The following is a 22462-nucleotide window of genomic DNA, read 5'->3' on the forward strand; positions in this document are numbered from 1 at the left end:
CCACTGCAATTCTGTTACACTGACTTTTGAAATACTCATGTGCAAAGAGAGCCTCTGCATTTGATAACTTATGTGCAAAAAAGCTACAAATGATGGAAAGCTTAGGAAAAAGAGAATGCAATCAGGTATTTGTGTGTGAATAAGTAAACTACACAGATAACAAGTAAAACTGCAAGGATGCTTTGTTTTGGTTTTTCTTTTTTTTTTTTGCTTTTCAAGCCATTGATCCAGTTATAGAATCAAGGCAAGAAATGATCCTCCATGAGAAGTCTGATAAAAAAAAGGAACAGTGTACTCCCATTAATTTTGTACTTTCTAGGAAGCAATGGGCATAAGTTTCTGCGCACAAAATAGAGATTTTTATATAGTGATGTTTCTGGCTGTGTTGATAAAGGATTTCAAACAGATACACAGAAATTTAGAAATAGGAAGGAAATTTCTTATACTGTATTCATCACTACTTTGACCTTCCCATTGGAAAGAAGACATGGTAAATCAAGCCAGAAACCACTGCATGGAAGTTTGAATTAATTTTTTTCTCTGCACAATTGACCAAGCTTTCATAGCAACAGGAATGGAAAAGTCTAACATAGCTAATAATTTAAGCACTGTTATACATGCAAAAGTAACTAACTCATTTAAACTTACGTAATTAGCAACAGTTTTTGGCAGTCCACCTTGCTGGATCCATGGATGAACTTCAATAAGCTCTCTTTTTTGTTCTTCTGTAAATTTTGGCTGTAGTTTCTGCATTTGCTTTAATTTCTGCTTATCTTCTTTTAAAACTGTTTCCAAATCTCTAAAATAAAATGTATTTAGAAATTCAGCTTCAACAGTTTCTGGGCTTTATGCCTATATAAGGTTACACAGTCAAATACTAACATTTTTAAAGACTATTTTTGTTCTGGAATGTTAAGCTTACAAATCTGATATTGAAAGAAAATTAAGTGTGATTATTTCAGCAGCTTTCTGCATTTGCAGACAACTTTAATGCGTCTCTGCTGGCTCATTGTCTTTTCAAATCCCATCAGTGAAAACAGTTTTCTTAGAGCTATTCAAGCAGCACTACTAGTGAAACCCCCAAGAACTCCAGTTTCCCTCTGCTACTGCTGCAGTAAGTTCCAAGTTCCCCTTCACTGGAAGGACAACCCAAAACAGACAGTAGGTGCACACATGAGATACTAAAGCAGAAGTAGTAAAATGTTTAAGAAGGTCATCAAGAATGCATTAAACTTCAGGACTGAGCGGGAGAGATTTAGAAAACACTGCTCTACTTCAGCAGCCAATGTTCTCTCTCCCCTCAATGCCCCACTTTGATTCAGAAACTTAAAAAAACCCACACCACACCAAACATTTACAAGCTGTATACCCCTCTATAAAAGCAAGTTCCAAGAAACCCAGGACTATTTCTGTTCCTTGCAGCATACCTAAGAACACGTTGCCTTTACTTGGGCATCATGCTCTGACAGTGAGCTTAACTCTTCTTATCACAATACCCTGTTTTATACTATGTTCTCTTTGGCAGGCTTTGCTACTCTTACAGTCTACTGGAATTCCTATCTATAGTTGTCAACGCTTCAGGCTACAAAAACTGAGAAATGCCAAAGTACTTTTAAATCTAGGGAAAAATTCTAACGTTCTTACAATGTGTTCTCTATATTTTTCCCCATCATCCCTGTGCTTCTGTATTTTGAAAGCTTGTGTTTCTTCCCTTCAAAAGACTTGTCTTTACTGAAACTTCCTATTCCTTTCAAAATACCATTCACTGCTCCCAAGAAATATAAACAAGAAAATTTAAAAAATCCACAGACTTGTCACCCTCCCTCCCCCTATATCTGCTCTTTGTTATTGAAGCAGGCTTTTTTTTTAAAAAAAAAATGAAGTTTTTTTCTATTAGAAACCTTACATTTTTATCTTCTACTTCCTTGTCCTATTTGAATGGGAACTTTTGGAGAAGAATGAACATGTGGAAGTTAACAACTCAAGGAAAAAGAAAGCACAAGGTAGAGAAAGCAGTGTGGCGCTGAATGTGGCATCTCAAGGACAACAGCCAGGGACTAAAGATTTTCCATGCTACAGACCATCATTAGATTTAAGCATACTTGCCAGGATCTACTAATCAGACTACAAGGATTTCTAGGCAAGTAATTACAAATCACTAATGATAAAACAGCTTCAAAAAATATACAGTTAGTTTCAGCTCAGGTAATTGATCTAAAAATACAGGTAAGCCTAATCAAATAATTTTTACTTTTTGAGAACTTCTTGTGTAGTATACAAAAAATATAAAGGAAGCAAGAATTCTTCTTGACACTGAGCTAAACATTAAAACCAATTTACTGAGACGGAGATTCATATATATCTTTCCTTCTGTACACCCTGCTCCCATCAACATATATACGTTTCATAAAGGACTATGACATTGGAATTACCGTGAAGGTATCTGGTAAGTCATCATAACAGTGTCATCTGTGTTTGCCATCAAAAGCCATATCGGATCCTGAAGGACATATTTAATGAAGTGCTCGCTTTCTTCCATTTCTGCCTTAATTTTGGTTTTATGATGATTTTCTGAGGAATCAATACTCCCAAAGTATTTGCTGGTATGACTAGTTTCACTACTACCTTTAAAAACAAATTTAAAGTTCTATTAGAAATTGTCAAGTACATAGATTATCTGAATGCCTTTGAAAATAGAGAAGATTAAAGAGAACTGAAAGTATAAATACAACCACTGTTTTATTTCATTTTTTAAACAGAGGGAACTTCCACCCCTAAGTAACTGCATTAGTATTTTTAAAACTCAAATTCTCAAGCTAAGTCTGCATTAAATTTCAACAGAATAATTAGCTTACTTAAATTAAAAACTCTGAAATTAAACATGAAGGAATACAGTATTTTTTCTTCATTATTCCATCATACCTACATAATACCTTAATGGCTATTTTACACACACTTAAAAAAGGTTCTATACTGTAAATCAAGCACAACAGAAATTCCTTCATGTTAAGTAATAAAAAAAGAAATCAAGAATAAACTGTGCAATGAGGATTAAAGACAATAAAGATTTTTACATAAAGCACTTGATGTTCAAGTGGTGTTTGCAATATCTCATGCTCTAATTCTTCTAAAATGCTAGGAGAGTACTCACTGCCAGTGTTACCTGTTCTGCTCCCTGACATGCCACAGCCATTGGATCCAGACCCCAGAGACTCAGCAGCTGCAGATACACCACTCCCTGAAGAAGCTGAACCAGTGCCTGAACACGCATCTTCTTGAAGTAAAATGTCAAGCAGGACACTAGACATGGAGAGTGCATCGCTATTTTGAGCATCCATTGGAGATTCAGCCTAGTGATAAGAAGGGGAGGAGAAAAAATAAAATTAAAAAAACCCGCAAAACCCAACAAACCCAAAACCAAAAAACCAGGCTATTTCATTACTAATAATTTACATTTAGTATTAATCCATTTCACTTTATATTGTAATATGTTTACACAGTTATTCAAAGACAGACAACCACCAATAACATATGCCAAGACCAACTGAGGAATAATGAAGTGGACTGATAGGCAGTCAAGTGGTCCTTCAGTAAGATTGAGATTTCAATTCAATTTCTCTTTAAAAAAAAATATATATATAGTTTAATGAGTAATTAAGGAAGGCATTTGCTATTCAGTTTTGACAGCCCCCACTATCCTGGACAAGTCAGAATTCACCCAAGCCACCTAAGACATACTAGCAGTTGCTCCTACTGTAATCTATCTCAAAGAGATTTGCATGAACAGTCCATCACTGTTACTACTCTCAATGCATGCTGAGAAGGAAGAAGGTGTTCCCAGATGCAAGCTTCCTAGGCAAGATAATTTATTTGTATGTTTTCAGGGGAAAGAGCATTAACTACACTGATTTCTAATATAAGCAAAACCTCATTGCAAGTCAGTTTAAAAATTAAATATTAGAAATTAAGGTTGACAGAACTTAGCAAAATACATAATAATGGAAAGAACTACCTTTATCCTTAACACATTCCTGAACAAATGCCTTATTGTCCTCATTTTCCAGTAAGTGATGAAGAAATTACAGAAAGTTACATTTTGCAGGTTTCTAAAGAATAGGAACTACCAGTTCAAGGAAATTCAAATGAATTTGCCAGCAAAATTGTTACTATTAAGTTTTGTTATCGAGCTTCTTTTAATCCATCAGAGGCATCTCAGAGTATGCTGTAAGTTACAGACTATCACATATGCACTGTTATACCACAGTGCAAGTCAGAAGTCCTTACAGAGATAAGATTTCACAGATGTTATGTAGTGCACAGAATATATTAGTCCAAACATGGTCCTGGATGCATATATCCCTGAAAATTTCTCCGTAAGTGGCATTTGCACAACTATGATAGAGAATTTTTTTTAATGAAAACCAAATATATTTGTTCTCAAGATCATGAGATAACAAGCATGTAATAACAGAATGTGACAAGTTTTTGCACTGTATCAATCAAGCTTGGAAGTTTCTCTAGAAAAACATAGATGTAACAAAATCCGTTTCTCTCTGTTCTCCCTGCATTAGTCCCCCTTAAGGATCAATAACTAGAATATTACGTAAAATAAATCATCTGGAAACTAACCAGGGAGAGAAGTTTAACATGGTGATCTAAATATTCCCCACAATGTGAGGAACAAGCATTTTCAGAAGATTTTCCTTCCTCCTCCTTCATAACTTCTAATGTAGACACATGCATATGACTCGCTGCACAAAGTCATCTAATCAGCTGCTAGCATCAACACTAGCAATGCATTTACCCATTACTTACAGTAGTTTAGATCTCAGACATGCCTAAAAGTAAAGGCCACCCCTTCCAATGCCTGCTTGCCTTTAATCAGCAGTGAACCCAAGTTCTACTCTGTAACTGCACCATTAGATGCAGAGACCAGTTACAAACTGCTGCACAAGAAAAGCAAGAAGGAGGAAGGAGCCAATCTAAAAGGTTTAGGTTGAAACTCCATCCCATCAAGTGACTTAGATTTACAAAGATACTCTATGGTGCCTTTAGAAAACAGTAATATTAGCCTACATATTTCTGTCATAGAAACCTCTTCGGACATATTACTCCATCTGAAATTTCTGTAAGGTTATTTGTTAAACTGATTTGTCAAATTTGAATGAGCCAGGAAATAAAAAACCCTGAAGTTACCAAATAGCTCAGTGTAGTTTTAGTGCACCAAATAAAACAAAAAAGCTATGGTCTGCAAGTAATAATTCATTCTTCCTTTACTTTGGTTGCTTGTTCGTAAACAAAGATGTGATTTTATTTTAAATCAGCTTCTTTCAGACCACTTAGAGATTGTTTCCCTCCTCCATGCAAATTCACTAGCCTAACTTTTTGCTAAAAATAAAGTGCTCGTATTATTTTAAATCTATTTCACTGCTTTTCAATGGGCTTATCCATATTCGTATTTCTTAAAAAAAAGTGGAACAAAACTGCTTCCTAGTGTAACTTTAGAAGAACAACAACAAGGTGGTTTTAATTTTTAAAGGTTAAGACTATTCTAATGATTGGATTTCACATTTTATTCAGTCTGCTGAAGTTTGAATTTACTAACTACAATTGTGAGTCCATCTCCTGACTTTATATTGACTGATTACTGTCTTATCATTAAAACAGATCCCACAAGTGAAAGGATTGAAAACAATGTAGCAGAGACAGCAAATCGGAGTGGGGGGAAGCGGGGTGTGCGCGGAATTTTAGGCATCTCTACGTATTAACAACTTCAGATACGTTCAAGAATGTGAAGACTTTAAAAAAAAGCCCAAAACCCATCAGCATACTTACTGGTAAGGATCCCTTTCCACTACAGTTATCAGTTGTCATGATCTTGCCTATGACTCCCTCCTCACTTAAAGCTCCATGTAAACCCGCGGGAGCTCCACTTTCAGCAGTTTTTGTGGTTTCTTCTAATTGTAGAAGATTCAGAGGAGAACTGCACCTTGACTGGAACAGAGGTGGTGAAGCCTGGTCTTGAGGACCCACTGACTGTGGAGTGCAGGAACGGGATGGCTCATTTCGTGGCTCTGTGACAGGAACCTTTTCACACTCTGCTGGTGGATTATAATGGAATGGCTGTGCTGGAAAAAATGCCTGTTGTGGGAAAGGGCTGGGTGTAGCGAATGGTGGCTGTGTTGGAAATACTGCCTGTGAAGAGAAAGTGGAATGGGCAGGGAAGTTGGGTTGACTGTGGTAAAGTGTTTGAGGCAAGTTATTGTTCATCTCTGGGTAAACATAGTTGGGGAGCACAAGAGCTACAACAGGTGTCATGAGGGGTGCAGAGAACTGGGACGGTTGCATAGGGCAAGTATTTCCAGAGTCTGGCAATTGATTAAAACCAGAGAGTGAAGTCTCAGGAGCTGCTGGCACTGTCCCTGCAGCTGGAAAAACAGGAAGTGGATATGCAGGCATAACAGTGGGAAAAGACATTGCTGAATAGCTCGCTTGTGAAGTGTCTGATGGTGACCAAGCAGTAGTATTTAAACCTTGAAGAGGGAACCGATGGGGGAATTTAGTTCCAGAAGTTGTACTGTCCGAAGACTCCTGTGGTTTAATGCGCTTTGATTTCCTGTTCTTTCCACTTTTCTTCCAAGGCTGATCCATTCCAGAAGTGCCATTTCTTTGTCCACGGCCACCTGCAAAAGAAGGAAAAAAAACAACACACACCAAAAAAAACCCAAAACGCATCAGGAAGGATCCTACTTGCGATCGGATGGATCCCTTTCACCTTGTCATCCCTAGAAGCTGCCCAAAACCACAGTTTTGGACTTAGCCTACCCAAATGGAAGCATTTGGGAAGGAGTCACGTTCACTTTTACCTCTAGCACAAGAGCTGAGCTAACTGGGCAATGAAAACCATGCTGACACACCATGGAAGAAAAAAGAGCAGCAGTGGATCAATTCAGGCTCAAATGTGTGTCACCCAAACAGTACAAAGCTGCAAAACAGTGGCTCCCAGAGGGGCAAACTTCTAATTACTCCAGCAATTACAATGAAAGCAGTATGGGACATGACTGAAAGCATTTCTAGAGAGTTAAGGTCATGCAGGTCTGTAACTGAAAAGGTCAGGGGAAAAAAAAGCAGAAGAAGAGAAAGTACACATAAAGAAAAGAATTTCCTGAGGGGAAAAAAGCATGTTACCTTTACAACCTTATTTTAGGAGAAGTCTGCACCAAGCGACTCTTTCCTAGGTGAAGGCTGTCAGTTCATCTGATTACAGACATGAGAAAATCCATAAAATACCTTCTCGCACTAAAAGCTGCTCAAACTTTTAGTTTGTCTAAAGCTTTTTTAGATAGGCTGAAAGTTTATCAAGAATAAAGAACACAAGGGGACTAAAGGGTTCCAGAACAGGTTTCCTAAATCAAGGACCTGCATAACTATTTAAATAAAAAATGGAAGATAAGAATCTGCAAAAAAATGCTTAGCAGTGTCTGACTTCTGTTCCAAGTCAAGTCAGATCAGCACTTCTGAAAATGCCATCCGGAGTTCCTAGTCCTAATAAACAAGACAATCTCACTATTACGGCTAGTCTGTGCCATTTCCATCCCACTGATCACATTATTAATTAAAGGCAACCAATCAATCATCAGATTGTTTCATCAATTACACAATAGTGGAATGGGGGAAACTGGATGTAAAGCAAATGGGCTGAGAACAATACAAAACCACAAACTTGAAAAAAAGACAGATGGAAAGACAGAAGGAAAAGAAAAGCAAGGGAATACAAGCATAGATACAGTAAAGCGAACATGCTAAAGCATGTTTTTGTTCCTTGAAAGTAGATACATGACAGTAATAGCACAGTGAACAGATAAAAATCAAAGTATTAGTTACTAAAATATCAGTTATTACATTAAAAGCTATATTCCACTCTCAATCTTCAAGCAAGACTTATCAGAAAGAATTTTTATGTGGACTTTAAAAATAGCATGCAACTGTCACTATTCGCAGTGGCCCCACAATACAGCTAAAAATGGAAATGCCTTCTCAAGAGGATTTACTTCCTATATAAATACAAGTTTTATCGTGAAAACTATTGCCATACCACGTTCACCAGGCCGTCCTTTTGGTTTATCTTGTAAGTAGTAATTGCAGTGGGACTGAAAAATATTAAATCTCTTGATTTCTTTAAACTTATTCAAAAAGCTCTGCTCCTCTTTTTGTGTATGCACTGCAAGAACTTCCTTTGTAAGTCCCAGTTTTTTAAATGGCTCCTTTTCTTGATTTACATGTGCAGAGCTGGATGGAGGGGCAAGAAGTTGGCCATCTAAGAGTTCTGCTCCACTTGGACCATCTTCTATCATTTCTACAGAAATAGAAAGTGGGGGGGGAAATCAAGATGAAGGAAAAAAGCTCTGCTTACGCATTTTTAAGCTATTACAATTCTGTAATAAATTTGCTGTAAATTTAAGATACAAATTCTGTCCTTATTTATTCCATTTCCATAGGAACATTTCAGCTGTAAGAAAATGTAATTCACAAGCAGATACGAGCTGTTCACACATCTGAAGTTGAAACTTGCTAGCAATCGCCATTTTGGAGAAAATTTGTTAGCAAAAATCATACCTAGTTCAGGTTGTGTTTTTTTGTCTCCAACATGAACAATGGTGCTACTGTAGCTGCACTGACTTGTGAGAGAGACAACACTTTCAGGCTTGCCAGGTAAAGCCAAAGATGTTAAGTGAGCACCAACCACTGGGGGACCATTTGATTTACCAGATGCCTTCAACACAGCAGGATCTATTAAAAGAAATAAAGTTGTAGTTTACTGAACATAAACAAGAGCAAATGCAAGTTATATGCTGCTAGGGTTGCAAAACAGTAAGGCTAAACTGTGCTTGACAAGACAAAAGAAGAACATTTTACTTTACTTTATTCCACCAAGAACGTCTTAGGAATAGACTGACTTCTGAGCAACCAAATCCAATCCTCTACTTTCACATACAGCCAAACCAAATCTTTTCAATTAAAGACTTTTTGCTCTTTCCTGGTCTTCTCTCTCCTTTCACGGCACAATTTTGGAAGAAAGTTTCTAGCCTCTTCCAGCCTAAGATTAAGTCTTGCCCAGCTCCCATATTGTTGTACACTAATCTCTGTCATTAGCTGGTTATCCTAACAGCTTTGCTCTGAGCATCTACCTATTTAAAGTCTTTCACCTGAAAGCTACACACAATAATCCAGCAGAGGTCATACCAGTGCATCAGAAAACAGCATTAAAACATCCCTTCTCTAGTAGGAATTCTTGGCATAACACATATCTAAGACCCAAAGTTTGCCTTTTTCCTGACTAGAATATGCTGGTGGCTTCGTCATTCTCAGTCATCAGTGCACCAAAAAACTAGTGAACCCACATCTTCTGTCAACTAGAACTGCATAGACTCCAAATGACAGCAGAAATTGTGTTCCTAAATTGCATGATGCTAGTTCCACCATTTCTTCCTCCCTAGTTCTCAAGGCATTTCAATTCCCTCTACAGGACACTTTGTTCCTGATGCATTCCAATTTGGTTCTAAAAGCTGCATTAGAACTTCTTTTTGCAGCTCATCAAAAGGAAATATAGACAAGATCATTCTCCAGACCAATTTTTGAGAAACTCCACTAGACACTTCCCCTTCAGCCACATATAATGACGAGGCTGAATCAGCAAGTATCTAATTTACGTATAGTTCTTTACCGGTCTCGCAATTCTTGTACTAACCAGTTATGTTCCTCACTTTAGCTCCCCAACCAGACAGGGGACTATATCAAATGATATACCTAAGTCCTAACAAATTAAGTTAATGTTTTTGCCTACAGCAGACTTTTTAGGTAGCTATCCTCAGTAATCCCCATCTGGCTGGACATTCCTTTCAAATGGGTTCTTGTGCCTCACACAACACTGAGAGCAGTGCGATGCTGCATTTTACCCTCTCTTGTGTAATATGCATATTTTTGTTGCCACTAATTAGCTGCCAGGTTCTTCAGCTGGTTGTTCTTACAAGTCCCAACTATGAAACGAATATCTTACATTTGATAATGATTCAAGTCCTAAAACTCAAAATCCTGCTGTATTTTGTAAAGTATAAATAAGCTTATTGCATCTACAGTCCAGATATTCAATCAACTACTCAGTATTTTGTTTGTAGGGAAGATTTAATGACAACAGCTAGATCACCAACATCTAACACTGAGAAAACAGCTATGAGGTCATGCCTAAGCTACACTTGTTATTATTCTGCAAAGAAGCAACATCCAACTGGTTGCTAGCAAAAAGTCAATCAAGAAAAAGCTGTAAGGTACAGATACCTCCCAAGGGCTGTATAGCATTATCAGCTGGTTTTTGTTCATGAACTCCAGAATTCAGTGATGCAACACTTGATGAAGGTTCACATTTTCTTTTTGCTGTACCAGGCACATTACAACTCTCCAAGTACCTAAAATACAATGATTTAACAATATTAGATATGCAAGTCTTAAGTCTAGATGTCAAAAGTAATTTACACACTGGTTGCTTACCTAATGACACTGTCCAAACAGCTAATCTGTTGATAAGAATATACGGGTTGTTCTTTCCAAGCCAACTCTTCAGTAGTCACATTTTTAGGAGCAGCTGTTACTGCAGTATCCTTTCCCACTACATCTTTCACCTGACCACCAGGACCATTTTGTTTTTCTGTGAAAAGAGATACTGCTGTTATGCAATTATGGCATTAAATCCTTGCAAATTCCCCTAAAAGCAACAGTAAAAGTTCTCATTTATAGATATTTCTTAACAGGTCACAAGTTAACCACTGTACAGCAAGTAAGAGGTCTGTGCACTAATAGATGAATATTGTGTAAATATTTTCCTGTCCTCAGGATTTTTAGAGGTGTGAAGTTTAGTTAGGTTGATGTGTATGGATCCAAAAGGGAATAGATATTATGGCTATAAGAGAATAGATATCATTAGAGTTGAAACATACTCAGTATGAGGACAACTCTAGTGCCCATAAGTTATAACAAATTATTAGAAGAATAACCTATTAATGTATGCAGAATTGAAATCTCATTAGTAAGACTTTCATTTATCGACTTAAAAATTCCTGAGGTTACAGTGCAAACGGGAAAGACAACATCCATAACATTTTCCTCCACCTAACAGAAAAGATGTTTCACTTGTATGAAAACATAAGCTACAATTAAGGTACTTCAAAACAACAGCTTTAGGACATGCCTTAACTGTGTGTTATACCATTACCAATTCAGACATAGCTGAACACAGTATTTTCCTGAACACAGTGGAGAGACACAGGACAATATAATTTTAATTGATAAAAATGCTGTCTTTATGCATTGATTAGAACTAAACTAGAAAAAAAATTCTACTGTCATATTATACAAGGCACCAGCACAATAGACTAATACTTAATTAACTTACTAACATCTTACCTGCGAAAGGCTCTCTCTTACATTCCAGTTTTGCTTTATTGTCAGCGAAAATACGCTGTCCTTTATTTTTGACCTTACGGGCATCTTGACAAACCTCCTGAAAACAGGTCATTAAAAAAGAGTTACTACAAAATTCTGATATAAAACGTCATGCATAGTGATTCCTCAGTAGACTAAATCTAACCTTAGTTAATTGCTATCTTACAGTTAGTCTGATCACAGGAGAAATCCTGATGTATAGAATTTTATTGTGCAGCAGCAGAATTTGGGGAATTGGAAAGAGAAGAAATTCAAAGTGTGGTTTTTCACACAATTAGTCTGTATTTTGTTTAATATGGTTGAATGACTTGGATAGGAAAATATAAAGATACATTACAAAGACGACTTTGGAAAAAAAAAACCACAGTATCACTTGGTAAACAATATATTGCTGCTAAGACTGAGAACTTTTTGTGTTAGAAGTTTTACCAAGCACTGACAGGATGTTATAGAACTATACCATAACAGTCTTCACTATCTGTGGAAATAGTGAAGGAAAGATAGGTATCTATTTCCCTCAAAACCAAGATCTCCTTAAACATTACTTTTCTGCATAGCTCTGAAATGTAGTAAGTTATCTGCTAAACAAAAAAATCCAGAGACTTCATCTGCTTAAGCCACTAGTGTTTAAGGACTGAAAGCCAGAGAAGTGACCACCTTGGCAAGAGCAGCAGTCTGCCATGCCTAATCACAGAAGCAGAAATCAGATTTGGGAGAATTAGCCTATAAGCAATATAACTAAGTAAGGGAAAATTTTGGCTTTCAAATTAAACACAACTCTGAGCTACAACAAATTTGGGAAGAACAACAGGAAAGCCAAAATGACTAGAGATGTTAAAAGGCCCAGTTCCTTTGACTGCATTCAGTACATTACTCTGTCTGATTTACTTTGCCTATGGAATAGTTCTGTTAAGCACAGGCACAAATTTAATGCTGCAGTTTTGTCCAGACTAATGGAATTAAAAAAGTTACATCTCACTATCAACTAGATGTAGCAATGGCCCAATCTACTGTAAAGTTAAATTTTAAGCTCAAAAAAATTTTTATTTTATTCTATTCCATTTCATTCCATATTAAATAGTGTATTTTTGCAAGATAAAAAGTGATCAAGGTCAAGCTATTACTGCATTTTATTTTCTTAGTTTCATTTGGGAAAACAGTAATTACAGACTTTCCCCTCCCAAAAGAAACTGCTTTCAAATATCCAACTGGTTTTCCCAGAAGCACAGCATATAACATATAACGGACATTAGAATAAATTAACACACTGTATAGGTTTAAATTCTTTATATACACCGACTTTCACGTCTATAACTGTGCTTCAGTACCCTGAGACTTCATCTACACCAGAAATGTTTATTCCCCCGGACAGAAAGGTTTTTTCCATGTTAAACAAAAAAAGAAAGATGACTTTTTCATTATACTTCCTTCCATCCCTAATTTGAAAGAGTTATGCTAAAAGTAAAAAAACCCCACTTTTACTAGTTTTTTTTTGTGCCACATACTTGAATAAGAAAAACCAAACCTACTGGTTTATCCTTATGAGCGTCTTCATTATTATTTCCTGTGCTGTCGCTGGAGGATGCCACACTCATTAAGTGCTCATGTGAACCATTGCTACCTAGACTTCCATAGCCACTGGATCCACTGTTGTGTACAGGCTGTTAACAACAACAAAATACATACATATAGACATATCTCAGCACACCAGCTTTAAACAAAACTGAAATTGTTACCAGTAATTCCATGTGAGGAAAAAAGGCTTTATTTTAGTTTTGGGGGTTTTTTTTGTGAGGACTCCATAGCTGCATGAAATCCTTAAAACACCAAATGGAGCTTTAACATACTTCAGGAAGTCTTGTCTGGTAATCATGAGTGTAAGTAATTTCCAGGATTGTAGCCAGAAATTCCAGTACAGTAGCAGACAGCTAAACAAAACATCACACAAAGATAAATGCCCTTTCTTCAGTGGGAAATGAAAAAGCTAACGTTAAAGCACATGCTGTACCTGCAATAATAGCCGATATATTTGCTCAGTGATTTCCTGAACACTGGGATGAAGGATTCTATCCTCTGTATAGTTGGGAGCAGCAAAGACATCTTCATTTAAGGGACCCCTGCATAAACCAAACATATCTTAGCTCATTACAAATGCAAGTAGTTCAATCACAGAGAGACCACAACTTCAATTTACCATCTATATATAGTAAACAGAATCTGATGCTTATTCTATTGCATCTACAACCTTTGAATCTGATAAAATACATATTCTTTCCCACTTTGAGCATGACTTCCCTCTTCTGAAGCAACTCTTGACAGCATTGGCAGAATTTGAAGGACTTCAAATTTCTTTTTAAAGCAGTTACAAATTGCTTCCTTTTTACATTTGTATGTGTGATTTCCCGCTCCCCAAAATCCCTTACGTCTTTCTTAAGGATCACTATGTAAACCCACGGGGAGGGAAAATAAATAATAAAAAAAAATTTCTTCAAGTCCCAACAGTTTATTGACTTACGTCCTAACTTTGTGTCTTCCAATAATAAATGAAACTTTTCGACTCCAAGGGTTGATGAAACTGGACCAGCTAGTGTCCATGGTTATATAATCTCCATTTCTAGTGCAAAACCTGATTGGTGAATAGTCAAAAGGCTGTCCTCCATACTGAAGTACTGTGATGAACGATTCCAAAAGAAATTTCAGATTAATATTTGCACAATTCTGCTTAATGATTCAGGATTTTACAATGAATTGCAAAGGAGGAAGATGATATTTGAAGGAACAAATACCAGATACGTCTATACATTTAGAAATGCTGGGGTACCAGCAGACCTTCATAATTTACTGGACTACATCAAGAAAATCACTTTCAGAACACAACAAGCTAAAGATGACTGAAGAAACAGCTTTACATTTTCAAAGTTGAACAAATTAACATTGCCAGAATAGCTCTTATTTTCTTCTCTATTAAATAAAAAAGACTACCATTTAAGGTATGACAACTTCCATCATTGCATTCTCAGGAAAATTTTCTTTATGTATGAAATATTCATTTACAGTCAATTTGTTTACAGCAGACATATGCTTCATATCAAACACGAAATTGAGTGATTTCTCATTTTCATCTATTTGCATTAAGAATCAAGTTGTAGAGGAAAGGATTCAGTATTTACTTGCAGAAAAATTCACAGTCACAATTAATTTTCACCTCCTACTTGCTGAGGTCTTTGTAGTCATTATTATTAACCTTCAGAAAAAAAAATTCTGCCATAGTAAGAGATTACATACTTTTTTTGTGAATTGCTAGCATCAAGGGTCTGTCATTTGGGTGAAGATGCACCAAGACTGGTGTTCCTACTAAGTCCTGAGGTAGGTATCCCAACAGAGGTACTGCTCTGGAGAAAGAAAAACAAACAAAAAAGTGGAATAAATGTATATTTAATCTTTAAAATGTTTCAATTTTAAGTTTTCTTTGCTCTTTTTCCTATAAAGAGAATGAATAATTTTAAGTTTAAATTTGGGGAAATGGCAGTGCCAACTTAACAGCAGTAGTACTCTGTTTTGTTTGTGGGTGGTTGGGTTGTTTTGGTAACTTTACAAAACAACATGATCAGACCAAATCAAGGCTTCTGCTACAGCAGTTTTGTCTTTTCTATGCTGCCTAGCTCTAGAGGATAAATACTTACCCTAATTTTAAAAGCGCATTAATAAAGTTCAATCTTGTAAAACTCTCATGAAGGTAAATAGTACCCCTATCTATGGGCTGCAAGCCAAGGATCACAGGATTACTATAGATGAATTAGCAACAGGGTAGTTGACTAGGACTCAAGAAAACTTTCTCACAGGCAGGTTAAGAGTTCAACTCATAAAGGAGCTACAAGGAAGCAAGCTTACTAATTAAAATAGAGAATTAAAAGTAATGTTACCGAATTCCTGCACATTATCAATGACCACTTCTAATGATGTGAACGACTTATTTATGCGATGAAATAATTTTCATTTATCACTTAAAGCATTCATATTAAGGAGAAAGAGTGAAAGTTCACAAATGTCAGTTTGCACCTTACCCTGAAAGCTAACCGCCAAAAACATGCTTTGGAAAAAAAAAATAACGCATTAAGTCAATACTACTCAATATATGTTTAAGAAGTTGCCAGATGCCAACAAGTCATCTCGTAAACTCAAAGCGCTGTATACCTTCCCCCCAGCCCCATTTCCACACAAAGGCCCGGAAAGATACTCAGGTATCTGAATAGCTTTCATGAAGAACTTGGCCGCAGTACACCACAGACACAGGATCTGTGTTGTGTTGGAACTCAAGAGCATTATGGGACAAATGCCTTCAACATTGCACTTCCAATAACCCACTGGAATTAGATCAGTTCCCCAAAACATACCCTTCTGGAAAAGAGGCTGAGATATTCAGGGGAAAATGAGGATAGCCTTATTACTGAAGCAACTAGTTAAAAAATGAGTCTTAAAAGCTGCTGGATGATCTAAAGCAACAACTTTACAAAGCTGAAACTGGCATGAAACTCATACCAAATCATATCATTTTGACATATTGACATTTAAAAATGCTGCAAAGTTCAAAGCACATAAGAAAAGTTATGCTACTAGAGGAGTTTAAAATACCAATCAACTCTGAATGACTTCAGGTAGGACTTCATCAAATAACATCGTAAGAAGTAGAAGAAAACACAAGTTTTTGTTCGCACTGTTCCTATTCTTTGACACCTGCTTTATGAAAGCCTGGCAAACTCTACATTAACTTGTGCTGCGACAGAACACCTACCCTAAAAGGGACAAAATTTTAAACTGTTATTTATTAACCTAGTTATAAAGAAAGATGGAAATTCAGTCACTTCTATGCAAAAAACAAACAAACAAACAACACAAAACCCCCCAAAAAAACAAAAACCAACCAAAAAAACTATGCATTTTTATACTGATATGAAGATCACTGGAAGAGTCAGGAATCTAGAATATATGTCCGATAAATAGAGATTAAGCTGGGCTCGCCTGTTCTGATGAAGAGGAGGCTAAGGGATGATCCAGGAGCTTCCCACAACTACTGGAAAGAGGAGTTACAAAGATGGAGTTAAATTTTCTTGGTGGTGCCAGACAATAAAACTATGGGCAAGGGCCCCAGACTACAGTCTGGAAAGCTTATGCTGGATGCTAGGAAAAGTTTTTTAACAAAGTGAGTAGTGCAACACAGGAACAGTTTCCCATACAGATTGTGTAATCTCTGTCCTTAGGGGGTTTCAGGCATTATTGAGACAAGATCACAGCTGACCTAACCTAGAACTGGGCAACTGTTTCATTTCAAGCAAAAGGATGGAACAGAGAGCAGCTCCTTCCAATCAGCATTTCTGTGATCATATAATGCTGTATTTGAGAATACTTAATGTACTGCCTCTAGTAGATAGTAACTCAGCATCATTATGCTTCCTCATAATGAGTAACTCAAAATAATTCAGAGTTTAAGTTAATAAACTCATTTTATGAATGCAAATGCACATATGGCATAAGAATGGCTGATGATGAGAGGCAGCAAGTTTAGTTTGTGTTTTATAGAATGACATTTAAAGTGTCAAAACAACATGAATAAGAAGTCTGTTTATATCCTTATTGCAAGTTAAATAGGAAACTGCTTTAAATTCATTTACTAAGATCACTCCACTGTGAACTACACAGAACTCCTTACACCCATCACACACATCAAGTATCAAATACATTTCAAAGACAAATATATACAGGAATGATCTATTTCAGGAAAATATTTCTTTTTACTTAACACACTCTGTGCAGAGACCCACTTGCAGAGTTAGGACAAACAAGCATTTTTCCAACCCATGAACACATACCGATTACAGAATTAACTTTATTTTATGCAAGTCAGGCAACAGTTTCAGCATTATATTGTGAACAATTCTCACTCGGCAGCAGGTGTTCAGTTATATATTTTTAAATATCAGACTCTGCTTCCCCTAAGAATCTATTGTTTTGTGCATTCCACCTAACCCTGGAGAGCTTAAGAGTAATAAAGTGCATAGGCGTATCTTGGTAAACATTTATCTGGCTGTCAATGCTCTCAGGAGTTAAATAATTAAAGGCAAAATCAACCACACAGATTGCAAGAACAGAAATAAATGAAGCAAAGTCCTAATATCAGACCAAGATGTAACCAATCCTCACTGTGAGTGTTCAAAAATGGTATTTGAGAATAAGTGGTAACACCAGACTAACAGGAAAGAAGCTCCCATAGTAGCCATAGAGAAGGGATTTACTGTACTCACTCCACCCAAGCCAAAGCTCTCCATTCAGTAAACTTGCCATTTCTGTTAGGTGAGTACTGGAAATAAATGGGGGTGCATGGAGGAGGAGAAGCTTTACATTGTGCCATTAGCCTATTTGAAAAGATAAACCCACCCTGTAAAGTTGCAGTTGTCTTGGAGCATGTGTGGGAATGAGGGAGGGAGAAAAATCCATGAAGAGGACAGAACTATACTGGACTAAGTAGTTCTTTTGTCAACTTAAGTGTTTAGAGAGATCGTATAAATCATACCATGGAAAACCAGTTTGTCAGCATTACATTGTCTTCTATCCTGTAGGAACTCTTCACACAGAGCCAAAATATCTGCACAAGTTAGCCAAAAATAGCTGTACCTTAAAGTCCAAATTTACCCTCACTGATCAGCCATTGTCTTCTTCTATAGTAATCTCCAATAGCTACCTTTCACAATTCTCATTTAATAAAAAACACGTGCACTGCAGTAATACTGATATGCCTGAGCTCTCTGCGGATAAATTGTCTCAAAAGTCAAACAGTAGGTTTTTTATCTTATTGACTGCAGCCTAGCCAAAACTTCCCAAAAACCTCCTTTCCCCCAATCCCTCTCTTTTCTGCTGCAATTAAGATTTTGCCAACAGCAGCATATTTCTTCAGAAACAAGAAGATTCCCACCCAAAAGATACCACAGAAATCCAAAATTGTTCATTATACGGCTACTCTGTCTGCAGACATCCTCCCCACCTAGACCTACAAAGAAAATTCTAGCATTCTTAGAATGCTTAAAAACAAGAAGAGGGGAGAATCTCAGAAGTCAGATGCTACTATTGCAGCCAACTTAGCTTTCACTAAAATCAAAATAAAATCCCACATATAGCACATCAGAAACCATCATGAAGAAATATCATGTAAAACAAGGGAAGCGGAAGAGAAAGAAAGGAAAAAGTAGCCTGTGTTTTCAACTCAGGAACACGTGGATTCTCTTGTCAAGTGAGGCCTTCAAAACATTACGATATTCCATAATTCATCCCTGTCCTTAAAAGGTTGTTGAGATTATTGTCTCCTCCTCAGCCTACACTAACACAGTACACCCCTAACTCCGAGGGAGTACCTTCCCTTCTTTTCATAAACCTCACATTTCTGTCACCTAAACATCCTTTGAAAGGCCCCAGGCAAAAACAATCCAGAAGACTAAAGGAAAGCTCGGTTTACACCTTAACTCCTGAGCCTCTGTGTATGCCCTAAGATCACAGGTGGCATACTTGGTTCTACTCTGAAATGTGAATACTTGCTCTAATCAGCTTCCATGGTTGTCAAAACAATGTGAAGTCTTCAGCCAGTAGAATATGAGCAGGTTTTGTATACAGACAACAACAGCAAGAACTATGAGATCTGTAGTTTGAACTGAGAACACAGAAATTTTTTTGGTTTTTGTTTTTGTTTTTTTTACAATCTAATGTTGCATTTAAAAGACACACCCCTAGTTATAACTGGGTCAGCAGAAAGTAACAGCAGCACATTGCTGGTTTTAAAAAAAGTAAAAACTAAAAGTCTCATACAGGTAATCACTGTTAGCACAGGTTGCGGGTTTCACTCATTGTATTTATGTCCAGATTTGCCCCAGATGGAAGGAAAATAGAAGAACAAGTCGTTAGCATGCAAATAGTTTTCCACTTAAATACCACAGTGTAATGTGTTTTCATGCTTAGTGAAAATTGGGGGATGTACTTTTCTTGGGTTAAACACTCTTCAGTAGTCATATGACTTTTTAACCTCACACAGACATCTTAACTAAATCCTAAAAATACCTGTAAAGATACTGGATAGCTCGCTTATCAGTAAATTGAAAAAAGAATATTTTTTATAAGTTACCTTTCATCTACATCCTGGAACAAACAGGTCGGTGTGTGTGTAGTTGTAAAAATTCTTTTGTCAGGAGGAATTCTGGGTGCTGAGAGAAAAATAAAAGCAGATTAACAAGTGGGTTTTTTTGCATACATAAAATACTTCAAGCTACATGTTTCTGTTAAATACTGAGTCAAGTCTAAAAGCCTGTCTAAGAGCATATAGGAAAGCAGCTTGATAGCTCACAGCCTCTCAGCAAGGGCAGAGAACAGAACCAATTATCTTTCACTTTAACAAAACTTGAGATCACTGACAGTAACTCATATAGTTGGCTTTCTCAGGCTGAAATTCAGTTGTGCTACACCGCATGGAAATTCCTGTAGCAGAGCGTATAACAGTTCTTACTTTCAGGAAACCAAACTAGTCTTTGTGCATTCAGAAGATTACCTTCATAACCAGAATGTACTTTTTCTGCAAGCAACACACAGCAAAGCTGGTCCTCTGCTATTTCCGGATCTTGCACTTTGATAAGGTAAGGAGTCATCCGAAATGGGTGATAGCAAATCTCATTTTCACGCTCCTTTCCTGCACTAATAATTAAACAGAGTTAATTATTTCAATAGATTAATTCTTATGTTAAAGAAAGTTTTAATTTATCTATTGTAATTTCCTCATTCTTGGTTTTTTTTTTTTTGGTAGAAAAGAAGCTAGTTCTGATGGCATCCTTTGCATACCAACTGAAATAAAGAATACGTTGTCCTCTCTACTGCCTGAAATACAAAGATCCACAATTGCTTTAAATGGAAATTTGATGGAAAAAAGAAAACCCCCACCTCCTACGATAGATTAAGTTATATTGTTGATCCAATAATCTTGATGTGTGACATTATACCCTTCAGAGGGATGATTTTATAGTTGTATTTTATGAAGACTGCTATATACCCTCAGTTAACATAAAGACTTTCTTTTACTCAATATTTACCCCAATTCAAAAAGAACGAAGACTCAGAAATTCTTACCTATAATAACAGTTGTTTACTTAATAAGAATCCAAAGCATAGTAATAAAAATAACAACCATTTACACAGTCACCAAAAAAAAAAAATTTCAGTTGTAACAAGTTTATTACAGCACAACTTTATAAAACTAAAGCTTTTGGAACCAATGTTAGTTGGACAAAAAAAGTCTGCAATAACACCAGCAGTACTTTTACAGTACATCCAATCCAATGCTCTGGAGCAGTGCACTGTCTCTAATTTGTTTAAAGTTTACTCATACCTTAATGATAAGTATTTATTTACTCCAGAAGTAATTAAGTAATAGGATCCACAATTTTTGTTTTTGGAAATGCTACCAGAGAGGCAATAAGCAGCAAGGAATCAAATTGCACAAGAAACACAGTATAAGTTGCCAGCATTTCCTAAACAAAACCAACCAAAGGGAGTGGGTGCAGGAAAAGAAGGAAGAAAAGCAAAACCAAAAGGAACTGTGTCATCTAGTAACTGCAAAAGAGACAAGTCAAGTTACCCTATGTATCTTTCTCTACAGGACACTTGAGATAAATTTAAGATTAGACATTAGTCTTCTAGAACGAAAGAGACTCTGTAGCAGGTGCTGAATGGAGCAGTTCAATTAACATGAACTGAAGATTTTCCATAGAAGTAGGAGATACCATATCAGCTTCCTTTGTGGTGCAAAGGTCAATATTCGCACCGATAACTTCTAAGATGCAACTTCCTGAAATCACTTTGCAGTTTTCTCTGTAGCTTCTAGGAGTTAATCAACTAAAGAACATGCATAAGTTTTGCCTTATGTTGACATTATGAAAAGTAAGAAATTTACATGCCAGATGGTTCTTATAAAAGCCAAATACTTCCATAATGTATGGTTTCATAATTTATCACTAAGCTTTATAATATTGTTGTCTTACCTGATGCGACAGAAAAAAGATTTCTCTTCCATGCAATCCTGTGTGGAAGACTCTAGAAATAGTAAACATATTTCATAACAAGTTACAAATTACTACGAGATTATGATATTTAAAACAAGAATTTTTCCTTAAGTGATAAAGGCTGATTTCTTTAAAAAGCTCATGTTCCCTGAAGTCTCCGCACATATTTGCTAAACAATGTACTTCACAAGCAACTAAATCTGAATACCACTCAGATTCTGAGGCTGGCATGTGAATCACAGCTGCTTGCTTATTAAGCCTTTTGCCAAAAACATATCTAAACAGTTCTCCAGTTTGAGCTGTTTACTCTTATCAGCTTTTCCACTGTACTTTATAATGTTGACCCAAAATGTTTGATTATCTGGGATCCAAACTTTGACCTTTTTCCTAGAAAGGCACTAGGACAGCTAGATCATCAAATCCACTTACCACCCCTCCCTCCAAAAAAAAGTATCTTTCATGAAGGCTTCCTCTCACCATTTAAGCCTACTTCCCTCCTTTTCCAGAGCAGCCACAGTGTGATTTTCAAGACAAGCTCTAGTCTTTCAAAGGCCTCAGTACTTTTGGATATTATATTCTATGGCAGCTGATACATGGGATAGTGTGCATAGTTCCACTTACTGCATTTTTGAAATTTGAAGCTATACACAAACATAATAAAACTACAGAAAATGTTTCAGAAAAAAAAAATAGCATAACTGAGTAATACCTGTAATTAGGATCACATGGTCAGAACTCACCATTGACCCTATTTTGAGCCAGAGGTTAGACTAAGGACCTCACAAGGTCCCTTCCGACCTGCTTTATGTATGCATTACTTAGTATGTATTTATTGCTAACTGTTTTTTCAGATTAAATATGTTTCACACTCTGATTTA

General features: G+C 36.5%; 1 protein-coding gene across 13 annotated transcripts in view; it reads right to left on the reverse strand.

Moving 5' to 3' along the window:
* PER2 (period circadian regulator 2) overlaps positions 1-22462 on the reverse strand; it is a 52877-nt gene that overhangs the window by 2917 nt on the left and 27498 nt on the right. For 12 of the 13 annotated variants that reach the window (XM_075158136.1, XM_075158137.1, XM_075158133.1 and 9 more), the window contains 16 exons: positions 21564-21615; positions 20081-20223; positions 19661-19739; positions 14782-14888; positions 14012-14165; positions 13505-13613; positions 13026-13157; positions 11458-11554; positions 10546-10702; positions 10336-10463; positions 8617-8790; positions 8096-8356; positions 5836-6683; positions 3164-3350; positions 2433-2625; positions 649-799 (listed from right to left, as the gene is read on the reverse strand). In XM_075158136.1, the coding sequence (XP_075014237.1) occupies positions 649-799; positions 2433-2625; positions 3164-3350; positions 5836-6683; positions 8096-8356; positions 8617-8790; positions 10336-10463; positions 10546-10702; positions 11458-11554; positions 13026-13157; positions 13505-13613; positions 14012-14165; positions 14782-14888; positions 19661-19739; positions 20081-20223; positions 21564-21615 (2972 nt within the window). The remainder of the gene's footprint in view (positions 1-648; positions 800-2432; positions 2626-3163; positions 3351-5835; positions 6684-8095; positions 8357-8616; positions 8791-10335; positions 10464-10545; positions 10703-11457; positions 11555-13025; positions 13158-13504; positions 13614-14011; positions 14166-14781; positions 14889-19660; positions 19740-20080; positions 20224-21563; positions 21616-22462) is intronic. The other variant, XM_075158126.1, reaches the window with a different exon arrangement.

The sequence above is a fragment of the Calonectris borealis genome, chromosome 9, assembly GCF_964195595.1.
Source record: "Calonectris borealis chromosome 9, bCalBor7.hap1.2, whole genome shotgun sequence".
Taxonomy (NCBI): Eukaryota; Metazoa; Chordata; class Aves; order Procellariiformes; family Procellariidae; genus Calonectris; species Calonectris borealis.